The sequence below is a fragment of the Saccoglossus kowalevskii genome, chromosome 14, assembly GCF_978046115.1.
Source record: "Saccoglossus kowalevskii chromosome 14, keSacKowa6.1, whole genome shotgun sequence".
Taxonomy (NCBI): domain Eukaryota; kingdom Metazoa; phylum Hemichordata; class Enteropneusta; family Harrimaniidae; genus Saccoglossus; species Saccoglossus kowalevskii.
In genome coordinates, this window is record NC_140654.1 from 5,194,119 (window position 1) to 5,208,267 (window position 14,149).

At 36.4% G+C, this 14,149-nt stretch overlaps 1 protein-coding gene and 1 long non-coding RNA gene across 2 annotated transcripts; both read right to left on the reverse strand.

The window, feature by feature from the left end:
- Positions 1-1,627: 1,627 nt before the first annotated feature.
- LOC144347298 (proprotein convertase subtilisin/kexin type 9-like) lies at positions 1,628-6,957 on the reverse strand. The gene is made up of 7 exons (XM_085508234.1): positions 6,825-6,957; positions 6,513-6,626; positions 5,330-5,536; positions 3,435-3,578; positions 3,074-3,187; positions 2,751-2,942; positions 1,628-2,401 (listed from the first exon to the last, which is right to left on the reverse strand). Exons 1-7 carry the CDS (start codon positions 6,955-6,957, stop codon positions 2,328-2,330), a joined length of 978 nt encoding a protein of 325 aa, XP_085364360.1. The 3' UTR covers positions 1,628-2,327.
- Positions 6,958-6,975: 18 nt separating this feature from the next.
- On the reverse strand, positions 6,976-8,722 carry LOC146734398 (uncharacterized). The gene is made up of 5 exons (XR_014931593.1): positions 8,632-8,722; positions 8,472-8,507; positions 8,277-8,312; positions 7,344-7,454; positions 6,976-7,085 (listed from the first exon to the last, which is right to left on the reverse strand). It is a non-coding gene; the product is annotated as an uncharacterized LOC146734398 (long non-coding RNA).
- Between the last annotated feature and the right edge of the window lie 5,427 nt (positions 8,723-14,149).

Below are 14,149 nucleotides of genomic sequence, written 5' to 3' on the forward strand. Positions count from 1 at the left end.
AATTAATGTAATACCCTGAGAGTGCCCTCAACTGTAGTATTTTTATTACCCCAATTATTGATAAAAACAATGTCCTGCATCGAGGAGGGCGCCTCAACGTTACAGCAATTCCAGACGATACAAGCTACCAATAATCTTGCCAAAATAATCTTTCTAAAGTGTCTGAGCTTATTTTGCCATAGATGCACGTTAGGAGTCGGCACATGGGTAGAATGCACATGATTTCAAAACTGAGCGAAAAATACTGGATTATTATTGCTAATGCAGCAGCACGAAAGTTGATTAGCAAATGCGTGACATGTAGATGTCAAAAGGAAATAGTGGATCACAGATAATTGAAAGCCTCTCAGTAGACGGTCACTTCTATTATTATCGCGTGAAGGCATTAAGACTGATCCTGCCTTGACAGAAGCGATTAGGACTTCACCTGTACCTCGCAGTGCTAAGGAGACTAAATTGTTCTTGGGAGTATGTGGATATTACCGTAGATTTGTGGAAGGCTTTTCTAAAATAGCAAAGCCCCTGAACAACTCGACTATTGGATTATATTCGAAACATCGCCCAAAGGGAGGAAAAATCGTACGTGAAAAACCTCTTGATTTCAAAGGGAGTGAAAGGTGCCAGGTGCCATTTGATACCTTAGTTGAACGACTCACGAATCCACCAGTACTCGGGTATCCAGATTATTCACTGCCGTTTGAGCTTCACACGGATACCAATCTGCTGGGACTCGGAGCAGCGTTGTACCAGATACAGGATAAGAATGTGAAGAGTGATAGCTTATGCCAGTCGCTAGCTCTCAAAGAGTGGGAGACTGTATCCTGCACACAAATTGGAGTTCTTAGCCTTGAAGCGGGTGGTGACAAACAAGTTTCCTGATCTGCTGTTAGGTCTCCACTTCCAGATTAACTGACGACAACGCGTTGGTGTACGTCGCCACTAGCGCCAAACTGAACGCAACTGGTCATCGGTGGATGGCAAGGTTGGCGGATTATTATTTTCGGATATCATATTGCAGTGGGGCGCTCAATGGAGATGCAGATGCTCTCTCGAGGAGACCACAAGTGGGATACTCCACAGGTGAGAAAGGACGTTCCCACTGGTTGGATTTGGTTCCCCTAAACCTGAAGAATTGATGGTGATCAGCAGTCAATCCGTAGTAGCAATCCTTGAAAGCAAACTTACTCTTATGGTACCAGCAGTGGAAATAGTTAGCAACACTCCAAGATATTGTGCGCTGTCTGTAAATGATAATACTCCTAAAGGCTCAGTCAGTCATGCCGAGTGGAAAAACTTACAATTGGCCCATGGCGGATCCTACAATTATTACGGTGTATAGCTATATTTTGAGTGGTACACCACCTGTACGCAGACAACAAACATCAAGTATCCACTGCATTGAAGGAGTAGAAAAATACGTGTTGTACAGGCGGAAGACTGACACGAAAAGCAATACGGTGAACCAGTTGTACTTACTGCCTAGTAACAGAGAGACAGCAATGTATGATTGACATAATGAGATGGGTCATCTAGGCCAATTTATAAACAGACAAATTTACGTACACAAGTTCAATAAAATGGCAAACCAGCAACGGAAAGTTGTAGGATATCGAGGACTAGAAGGAAGTTACTTCAGACAAATAATGAATTAATTATTTATGTAAGGGATATACTATTTATCAACAACATCATAATAATTATTTCTCAAAATTGTAAACCATACGTTGAAATGAAGAAGGTTTAGTTGGTAAATGTGGCCACACTAAAAACGTCATCTGTAAGTTTTGACTGTAATGCCTGCCAATCATCGCTCGTTTTGCCTATGACAGAGGTTTAAAATATTCCATTAAATGTGAGAAAAATACCCAGTGTCTTTCGTAGTCAACCTAATTTCAGTTCAGTATTCAGTCTCGATTGCAATTTAACAATTTATTTCAAGAGCCTTAATTTCAAAACTATAAGAGGTGCCATATTTTCATAGAATTACTGCAGTGGAATGCTGTTTTTAAAGCACATTTCTTTTTATGAACTAAAATTAACTCGACAGAATTTGGTTATAGGTATTTTTGCGTGAATTTAGATTTTGCTTATCATCATTTTCAAAAATACAATTCCTTTAAATGGTGCGATTACTTTGAAACGTAACTTGTTTAAACCAAACTAACACAATATCTTCATTAGATACTACGCATTTTCTTAAAGATTGGCTGATAAATGGGAGAATCAGTCGACGAGAGCTTATGCCTATCATGCCAGGCAAAGCAATATATGCTGGACAAATATATCTGCATCATTATAAGGTTTGATCGGGCTGGAAGTAAATCACTCTAAAGTTGTTTACAACATGTCGCAATTGCCCATTGGTCATTTCCACCACCATTTCTAGCACGGCAAATATCATCTGTTGAATTAAACAGAAATCTTAATGAGATATGTCATGTTCACCAATAATCACATGAGATGATCCTTCCGAGATAGAATCCATGACTAACCATTAAGTTGTTTGCGTTTGTGGGTAGCAGTACAGTGCAGTAATATTTCAGTGAACGGATTTTAAGAACCAACTGGCCTAATTCATAACCATAATCTCTTGGCACAAATAGCTTACATGTGCACTGCTAATAGATTGTTGGTTGATACGCAGTATACAGTAAAGCCAAACATAAACAATTGTAGTCATGACAATCATATACCACAGTTGTACTATCATCTCGAGAGTAATTTACGGCATACGTCAATTGTCTGTTTACCTTCACTTATATAACTTCCATCATTCTGATTCCAATTATTGATTGCAGAACAGCCGGTCATGATCCACCCGTCTTCACACGAAACCTCAGCCATTGAACCTTGAGTACTTCCACTACCTTCACTCCATTTTATCTTACAGTAAAGACCCGGTGCGGCACAACAAGCAGCGTATGGTTGGGCGTAACCAACAGCTACATAAAAGAAATTATCAAATACACCAATTATTTCATTCAAAGATGTGGTATCACATTATACCAGTACAAAGATGGGGATAAATATCTACATGCTAGGACTAATTGATTTAAGATTACGTCATACTTACGAGAACCGTTTTGAGCAACGCATCCTCGTGTTTGAAGTTCTTGGAACACTTCTTCCAGTCTTTGGGATGCAGGGTAACCTCCATCTAAGTCCCAGCGTGAGTATGCCATGCATCCTGGTACAAAGAATGTTGAGAAGAGAAGTTGTCGACAAATAGTATTTGTATTGAGTAAGATGTTGTCTTTCACATGGTATATATCTACAAATATATTGAGATTGTGTTCAAAAAATACCAAGTATGGTGGTAATTACAGACATTGATGTAATTCATTAGTCTGATAAGTAGTATTGTTCGACCAAATGTCCGAACAGGCTGAGGTGAACACATTAAATTGTGTATTGTTGGTTTGTGTTATCATTACCAGTTGGAAATGATGGTATTCCGTTGATATATTCACTGCACATAACTGTACTTGTTGCATCATCAGCATGGTTGGTATGCGGCCCAGCTATGTATTCACATTCCATTAAATGCCAGGTAGCGCACCTTGCATATGCCACAGCACCTGCAATATGCAAATACACTAACGAACAATGCAATAACAATGCAATGAATTATGTATGTCGTCACTTATAACCGTGTATATTTTTGGTGCAAACTTTTGTTTTTTATGATCGTTGAAGAAATTTATTTCATATTTCATAATAAAGTAGAGTAGTATTGTGCTATGGCTCCATACCATGTAATGGTATTATTATTTTGATAGGTCAATTTATTAGATTCAACACTTGATATTATGGCTGGCAATTGCAAAATATACCAACACAATAATAATAATCATAATAATAATAACTTCATTGACATTATGCATTTTGAATAGAACATAGTCAAATGTTATTCTAAGAAACAAAAAAAGAAATGATGAATATAAATATACTGATAACACTGGATAAGAAAATAGCACTTTCGTTAATATAAACTGCCGGTTCTATATGTATGTTGCCCATAATATATATAAACTTTGCTTCATTATCTAACATATTGAAAAAATGATTTGAGGTTTGTGCTGATTTAAATAGCCTCATTCTTGCTTTTTTGTGTTGTGGACAATCAATAAGAAAGTGAAATTCATCCTCAACTTTATTAGTACCACACCTTTCACACATTCTATCATCCGCTTTTGTTTTGATCATAAATTATGATCACTAATTCTGAGTTTGCATATATATTTTTTGTCAAGTACTGCTCTGTATTAAATTCTTTCTTGAATTAAGTTATAATTATTTCTAATCTGCTCGTATGTTTATTTTTGTATGTATGTGTTTTTGTTTTTTTTTATTTATCTTGTCGTTGCTCCTGCCTTATATTCTTATTTTCTATTTTCCGCATTTTGAGAAAAAGGCTATGAAATTCAGTTTTTCATTATTCTGTATGACAGGATATTTTTGCAACACTTGGCGCGCCGTAAATAAACACTATACTTATGATTTAGTAATTTGCCATTTTTATTAAAAATCATAATTTTTGTTTTTGATGTGTTCACTTTTAGGTTCCACATACTGCAGTAGGATGCTAACTTATTTAAACAATATTGTAAACCTTCTTCAGTTTCTGACACAGAGACAAGGTCATCAGCATATAACTAATTGATTTGTTTTCATATTTGTTTATTATATGCGATACAATGTTGGACTTTAGTCATATTTATAGAGCGTAACGTATTTCATCAGTAGACCACGTGTGTGGTAACGTTTCATTTAACCTTGAGACAGCGAAATTTCTATTACAGCATCATAGTAATTGTCATTCGTGATAATATGAGGTTATAACGTGAATACTTCATAGTATCCACGAAGAGAGAACAGCTGGAGTATCGACCGACGCTATACCTTTTCCTTCCAATGATACATCATGGGAATGCCAAAATCCAAAAAGTTTAGAACAGAATCAGCGAACTTCTTTGTGTGGAGTCCGGTCAAACCCTGGTGGCAGCCATGTTTGTTTTTATTATTAGAGGACGCTTATGCGCGTAATCATTCCATATTTGGAATTCGCATTTCCTCATATGGTAGGTTTAAAATACCCCGTAAAATACCGCAAAATCACGGTACGCTGTAACTTATGGCGTTACGGTTACAGATGTATAATAATATTAAATATAATTAGTATAATTAGTTTTCTGCTGTATTTGTATTTTTTGGGATAAAATAATCCAAGTGTGAATGAAACGTTTGAATGACATAGCAATCAATTCAGTTGCATATTATAAAATATATTTTTTTTTTGAAGCACACTATTCTTATATCAGCCACCCACCATTTGCTATGTAACCATTAGCGGCATAGCAGCGAGGAACTTCGTCCTCCACCAAAATATATTCTCCATCAAGTTTACCACCAGTAGTGGGTAAATAGGAGGCACAGTCAAGCATAACCTCTCCATCTGCGCATGTCACATAAGTAGTGTCGTCGTTATTGGTGCCCGATATAGCAGAGACTCGGGTCGTAAGTATAGGTTCGGGACCTGTGAATATATGATGTAATCGAATTAAATTATTGTCATATCGCATTTCTTCTCCTCTAGAGGTGGTTATTCTCATGTATATCATACATCAACGTTGCCTGTAACTATTGTGAAACTATGGAAAACCTATTGAAACTATTGAGATACCTCGCGGCTGGGTTTATTCGTTTAGTTTATGTGTGTTGTGTATCGCTAACAAGAAACTATTTGAATAAACTTAGCTGCGTTAATATACAGGTGTGAGTTTGTTCCACCACTTGATTCATCTATACTCGATGTACGCTAGTTCCAGGGCATATTTCATCACGGCTGCTAGTACAACCTTTCGACCGTTGCTTCACATATGTATATTAGATTATTTAAGGTTGTTGCCATGTCTCAGAATTGCATTTAAACTGAAGTTGGTATAATATAATAGCAATAAACCACTGCTGAAGTTATTAGGTATACTACTCAATTTTGCACAACAAACTCGAGGTATACCCGCCTGCATTCGACGGTGGTTTATTGCTTTATTTTAGATCGGCTTGCATGAATTAAAACTTTCAGCTACTCACAATCGTGCATGTACAGGCGTGCCACACTGGTGAGCTATAACATACAGTTACATATTTGTATACTAATATTCAGTGCTGAATATGAATGCATCGCTAGTTATATTATGTGATGTATTGATGATATGAGATGCAATGGTCATGTTGTGTGATGAATTCGTTATATTATATGGTGCATTGAATATATTATATGTTGCAGTTGACGATTAAGGCATTCCATGCAGTTTATGTATGTCAGATGTCAATACCAGTACTTCTACATTGAAAGCATCTATACAACAAATACAAACACAACAAGGGCATTCGCTACATTTGTTTTCATGACGTCAATAAACAGTGAAAACAGATCGCATGCGATGTTTTTTTCCAAAATATAAGTACAACTCGTAAAATAAGACCAGGCTCCATAAATGAAGACTTACTTGTATCGCAGTGTGTGCCAATAAAACCTCCATTACATGAACAAATGTAGCCGTTTACTCCATCAACACATGTGCCGCCGTTCTGACACGGATTCGAGTCACACTCGTTCACATCTATGTTCAACAGTAACAAAAGTACATGTTAATTAGACAATATACCACGAAAACCTGATTCGAAAATTAGTTCCAATGTCATCACAGAAAATCAGAAACTATGGTCATTATCGGGGTACAATATTGCTTTGATCAAAATTAGCAACCTTCACCCCTTAATTGTTATTATCATGTATGGTTAGATGTATTAGTTTTTACCTACTACAATATTGTATATTCTCTTTCTATCTACTACAATATTGTATATTCTCAATAAACAGTGAAAACGGATCGTATGCGACGTTTTTTTCCAAAATATAAGCACAAGTCGTAAAATAAGACCAGGCTCCATAAATGAAGACTTACTTGTATCGCAGTGTGTGCCAATAAAACCTCCATTACATGAACAAATGTAGCCGTTTACTCCATCAACACATGTGCCGCCGTTCTGACACGGATTCGAGTCACACTCGTTTACATCTATGTTCAACAGTAACAAAAGTACATGTTAATTAGACAATATACCACGAAAACCTGATTCGAAAATGAGTTCCAATGTCATCACAGAAAATCAGAAACGATGGACATTATCAATATTGCTTTGATCAAAATTAACAACCCTTCACTCCTTAATCGGTATTATCATGCATGGTTAGATGTATTAGTTTTTATCTACTACAATATTTTTATCTACTACAATTATAGAGTGAATTGTGTCTCGTACAAATAGCTACTCACTGAAATCGCAGTTTGCTCAAGTAAATCCCAGGTAACAGTTACACGTGTATCCATGAACGAAATCAATACATACACCATTCTCACACGGCTCAACTGAACAGAAGTCACGATCTGAAGTAAAACAAGAGATGGTATTGGTCGACTTACTGCGTAAACTCGTGTTGTGATTACTGAATTTGTCAATTTGCAAATTTAGTGTAACGGAACTCCCTTGCCCTCATATGAGTATCCAATCGTTAAAATGGATATTCAATATAATACTTAATCACCTTTTGTTGAACGCAAATCATGAACGAGTTTCAAAGAGCACAGGCGACCTAGCACCAAATATGCATATGTCTCCCCTAATTGTACAACTCGTCGCCAAAAAAGTGATACCTAGATTTGGCGGTTAGTCAGTAGAGGATGCTACTTTAAATTTACTTGGGAATATACCGTTCATATGTGACGTGTTCATTATGCAGGTGATACTTGCCATGATTATATGAAGGCAACCTAGCAATCCTAGAATTTATTTTAGTTATACGTTCATATTAAGTGTGATATTTAATGAATACTGGACCTAAACAGGTCGAAATTACTATTATTTTTTTAAACATTTCTGAAATGCGTCTCGTTGTAAACTAGATGCTATCTGGTAATTTTAATTGTCGCATGGTCCGAGCTAAAATGATCCCTTCATGTTTATTTATTGGAAGCCCACCAAAATTAATAAATCAATTTTGTGTCGCATTAAATCTGTTATCCGTCTAACACGTTGCTGCAAACCATGCAATAGGCCACACACATTTATACCATTGACATTATTTAAATGCAAATTGGGATTCTGAACTCAATTGTTCTAAACCTCAATGTAAAGTTATGTAATACAACCACGTTATAGACAACATAATGAAAATGTTACTACACGACAAATCAGTGACATCGCCCTACCTGTTGTAATTGGAAGTCCAGTGGTGAATAGATCAGCTGTAATGAATATACAAATTAGCCAAAGTCTAGCAAAGGAAACAAAAACTAATACATGTTTAATGGCATTTCACGATATTGAATATTGATATCTCTTTATCGAGTCAACACATCAGTATGCTGCTGTTTCACGTACGTAGCGTAAACAAAATGTTTTACCTGTCGTATTCGCAACATCGGTTTCATTGATATAACCTAAAAACAAACGCAGGTTATATTAGCGACTATTCAGCATGTTACGTTGTCATCCATGCGATTGAAGATATTGCTCGTTTAACAGACAGTTTATCTGAATGCAATTTATAATTTTGATACTCACCCTTAGTTGCACTGTCATCGGGGATAAGAATACTACTTGGTATAGCGACCACTAAAGCAGTTGTTAGTAGCGCCGTGCCTGCACTTACCACCCGTCTCAAGGTAAACATGGAACCACCATCACCTTTCTGTATGATATATGATTCACGTAACAATCAAACCAAATAAACCATTAAATTAAATATGTGATGTAAATTCTTTAAATCAAGCAAAAATATGTAACAATGTTGCATAGGATAAATAGCTCTCACCGGTAGAAATAATGCACGAACGAAACTTACCCCTTCAATTGGAGTAATTCTAGGTGCCATGATGTAAAAAGTAACCTAAGTTATCTGTATGCTAGTAGTCGTATGCCTTTTGCAAGTATGTGGATTACAACTTTGTTATATCAATGTTTACGTCTGGCACTACGGTAACAGATTGTAACTAGCTATTGAACCATCGATTTATGAATAATTAGTTTAATCCCACTACCATCGGCAGGCATACCATATTATTCCCATGACCTTTGAACAACATTGATTTAAGCTCTGGATGATTTGACGTGCAGGCATTGGCATACATGCTACGTATATCTTGTATATTTTATATGATTACTGCAACAGGCCCAAGTTTCAACTTATGCTATTTACTCATGAATTGAGTGTACAGTATATCTCAACTGACTGTTGTTAGATGTAGCCGTGTGCATGAGTGGTTACGAGACGAATGTTTTGTACTTAGTGTTGTGCTTGCGGGAGAACATTGTCAAACTTCTCGAATCAATACATGCATAGCACATGCCTGTAGTAATGAATTTCTGGTCATTATTATTCAACACAGGCACGCCTTTGTCCTGGTACATTACAGTTTCATGTGTATGACTTGGTACATCGTGCACATAAAATCAAACTCGCGAATCTTTCACAAACATGCTTTTTGTGCGTGCAGCTTGTATAGTTCTACAAACTCGTTCTACAGACGTATTCTACAAACTCACAAAAGCCTTCTGTTCCTTTCAATAAGGGATACGATACAACATAATACCTTTCAAACTAGCGGATTAGCCAACTTAAAACCTGCCGCCAGTATCATCTATAAAGTTAAGTTCAGCTTTAAGTTAGTTTCACTTTGTTATGAACATGGTTTAAACCGAAAACTATGTACAAAGTAAATAATCATAATGCACGTTAACGAGCATCGATGTACAAAAAACAACACCGCTTAGCTTGCAACATACCACTCGAATTAAACTGCTCATATACACACAATATTAAGTTAAGGATAATGACGTCATGTCGGAATAAAAACAACCACAGCCTAGTTGAATACTGTCTTTTAGCTGTGAAAATGTGGAAATTTTCCAATTAGTTCTGGAAAGCTTATTTCTTTACAATCAGTTGAGGTATAATAGTGTTGAAATGATATATAAACAGGGTGGCAAGGTAGTGTTATAGATGGATTTCGCTAACAAAATATCCCTGATAGTTTTGGAGAAGATCCACAATTGTAATAAGATGAGTTGCTGCGCGTCAGTCGATACTCCCGCTGTCTTCATGCATACTTTGAGGTATCCTCGTAATAACCTTATTGTTATAGATCTTTTACTTCCAAGGATACATCATGGGAATGCCGAAATCAAAAATATTTAGAACAGAATCAGCGAACTTCTTTATGTTTAAGTCGGTCAAACTCATGTGGCTGCGCAGCCACGTTTGTTTTTAGTATTAGAGGACGCTTACGCGCGTAATCATTCCATATTTCCCAATATTGGGACGATGAAAATACCTCGTAAAATACCGCAAAATTATGACACGCTGTAATTATGGCGTTACGGTGACAGATGTATAATAATATGTGATACTGTCACCATTTGGTATTTATTTTATAGTGGCGGTGGTCGCAAGTGTTAAGCACATAATATCGTGAAACGTGATTAAGCGATAAACATATGGCAGCGTGTTGCTACTAGGGCATCTGGATCTATTGAATTAATTAACATAATTAATCAGTGCACATGTGTAGTCAGTCGCTTTGCCAAAGGTTTTTAGAGAGAGCACAACATTTTATGTTGGTCGCTGTTGTCTGTTTGAGCTGACTGTGTTCATGTTGACTGTGGGTCGAGTCATAATAAAAACTGTGGTTTGAAGTCATTGACAAATAAAGTCTTTGCCTTGTGTCAACGGTCGCCACACGAGCGAGTTGAGAACTTGACAATTGTTAGTTGCGTACATGATATTATACGCCTCGAATGCACCTAATTTCATAGGGTAGTGAATTAATTTGACCATAGACAACCATATTGTGTGGAGCACGTTTTGGAATAGTGGTGTCAACAGTGTCAACAAAGACTACTTGAGTAGCAGGTAGAAGCTGACGTGTACCTTGCGTTACTAGTCTGGTCTGCATTCAAGTGAACTACTGCGTAACTTGCAGTGTAAATGGAGCACACTTGTAATGGAATGGGGATTCTGGGTTCGAGTCCTAGTAATGTTGACGTAAAAGAAGTCTCAAAGGTATACACATGGATAGTTGTGCAGGATAATTATTCGTAATTTTGTAAGTTTATTGGAAACAGTAATGATAAATTTTTGATATGTCAAGTTTCTCATTAATCTTCGTATATAATTAATTTCATACTAATGTCACAGTGTAAGGCCTGCTAAGGAGAGGGCACCCACTCACAGAACTCACACTGGACGGGGGGGGGGGGTTCTTTCACTGCTAATATGGGGGTATACAAGACAATAGTACTGGAAATGAAATACACATAAACCAAAATATCAAGTTAAAGCTCCTGGCTTTAATAACTTCAAAATAGTTACAAGCAACAAAGCTCAGTAAAATACAATGAATAAAGTCACTAAAATAGAGGTTGCTTAGGGAAGTGTGCATTGGTGATAACTCACAGTTCCAGGATGTAGAAATGGATGACAGCTGCTGCAACACAACAGCGAAGAAGAGTATGGAGGGATATTGCTTGCAGAGCAGTTCATACAAATCTCACAGAATGATGGCTGAATCCTGTATCACTTGTCTCACAATATCGCAGTAGCTGTGCCACGCAGGCAACTCAGTAGATCATAAACATCTTTTGTTATTTAAATAACACTAGGTAGATTCCAATTCTCCTTCCAAAGTTGTAAACAAGTATGACCTGTCAATCACCTTTATGACAGTTTTCACACGGCAATGCACATCATTTCTTCCCATGATTCTATGCACACTTCTATTTGCAGGGTTTGCGGTAATTTGACGGAAACAGAATAAAGGATGCTGACAACTAATAACAGCTTACAACTCATAGTTTGTTTGGCAAAATGAATAACGTAGTACACTGATGTTAATTCCATGTAGTGAACGAAATAACCCTCAACCACAAATGTAAGAGTGTAATATCAAATACGATGCAATAAACTTGAAACGAAAATTAAATAAAAACAATAGCAACCACAAATATAATAAAATGTTACCACAGATGTAATAACTTCAACTATAAATGTAATAACCCTGACATTTGTACCTATAATGAAATATAATTTCAACCACAGATGTTATAACCCTCTACTACAAGGTTAACACAACTGTCGTTCAAGACAAGACAATAACAATAAGAGTCTTGTGCTTGGACCAATAAAACTGCTTTGTCATAAAAGTAATTTACTTCACAAAAGTTATTATCGTACAATTATAGTATTTGTGGTGATTACAATTGTGGCGTGTATTAAATTTCATTACATTTATGGTTTTTATTTGTAGGTGATATAAAGTTACGAAAATGTAGTATACCAATGACAATGAATCCTTAAGGTAGCATACTTGTTTTCATCTTCTAATTGTGACCAAATGACTACAAATAGACCCAGGAAAGTATATATTTTTAGAATCGCCAGACTTCAAGCTTTACAAAGGTGTGTTTGCCATGCCCGTATCTGCATTCCATGATCCGTTACTTAATCAAAGGTGAAAAATTACTTTTTCTGTAAAAAAAATAATTACGCATTTATGCTGGCGATAAGAAGTATTTTTTTTCACTTTTTCTAGTTGTTCAACAGTCTGGTAAATTGAATGTGTCTGGTCAGTTTTATGCAAGCAACGCGTTTTAAAAAACAGTGTGCTGAATTTCAATTACTGTTTTAGTCGCATTGCCCCCAACTCAAACCACAACTCGTTGGTAAATAATCGATGAAATAGTTTGTCTGGACACATTCAAGTTCCTCTCACTGTCACCTCAAAGCCGTGAAAATTTGGTGTTAATCCGACGACAATAAGTATACGTTATTTTTTGTTAAAGACCTTGTATTTTGAAAAACATAAACTCCTAGAAAACGTCCATGAAGTAACAGCAAAGATTTTCAAGCTTGTTTATCGGCACAATCAATTTGTTTTCTCATCAAGGTCTGCTTTAACATGTGTAGGGACATCCAAATGTGTAAGGCTATTGGAAACCAAAAAAATATAGGAATGGGATAGCTATAATTGGATAAATTCGGCATATGAAAACACCAAAATCAATGATTTTTTTTCAGTGGCTGTGTGACCTTGTGTCTGAAACATTCATATGCAAATGACTAATCTGTGAAACAAACAGGGGCGGAGACAAACCACTCAAATGTTTGGAAACACTCATTGTGTGTCAGATAGCTACTGATAACACATCCTAACATTGCTTTGTCTTGAGTTTATCTTTGAAACTTAAAGGCACACAGATTAAACCTGTGTTCTTGATTTTGGAAACACTACTGAGGCTGCCTTGCTTCCCTTCAGAAAATCTACATTTTAACCAACTTACATGACATTCTATGTTATGTTGACTTTATCACATGAAAGTTTATAGTGCATTTCATCAATTAATAAATAATTGTAAAAATCGTAATTTTCAACACAAATAATAGTCTCGCTACCTTAAACTGAAGGAATTTTGGATTTGTTCAGTTCACATCAGGGAAATATTGCACATATTCGTTTTATTGTGATTCGATCTTTCCAATCACTGTCTTTAACGTATGACCATCGTGTACATGGTATAGAGCAACCAATGTAAATGCGCATTGTCAATATATGTAAGCGCATGGCATTATATGCAATAAGGTTACGCATTATGTTAAATAATGTACCACAATGGTTTAACAATAACTTTCCAATAAATTAGTGCATAAAGTGGGGGAGTCGTCACCTACGCATGCGTCAGTTGGTCATAGCGTGTCATTGTTGTAATGTTTACAAACAATAGTCTATCCATGAGCCTTTGTGTGTTTTAGCGTGTGTTGTTATCGTCGCTTGGGAGTCAATTCCCGCGCGTGCGCAGGTGACGACCCTCCCGCTATAACTACTTTCATTGTTTGAAAATATGCTATGTTGTAGCTATACTCAAAACCCTGACGTTGTATGTATACATATACATGTCTGGCGGTAGTTACGTCACTGTTTTATCACGTGCTGTACGAGCGTATCGGCAATGTAAGATGATACATCACCAAAACTTCAATAAACCTAAATATTTCTTTACGCGCTATCAGAAATTCCTTTGTCTTTCC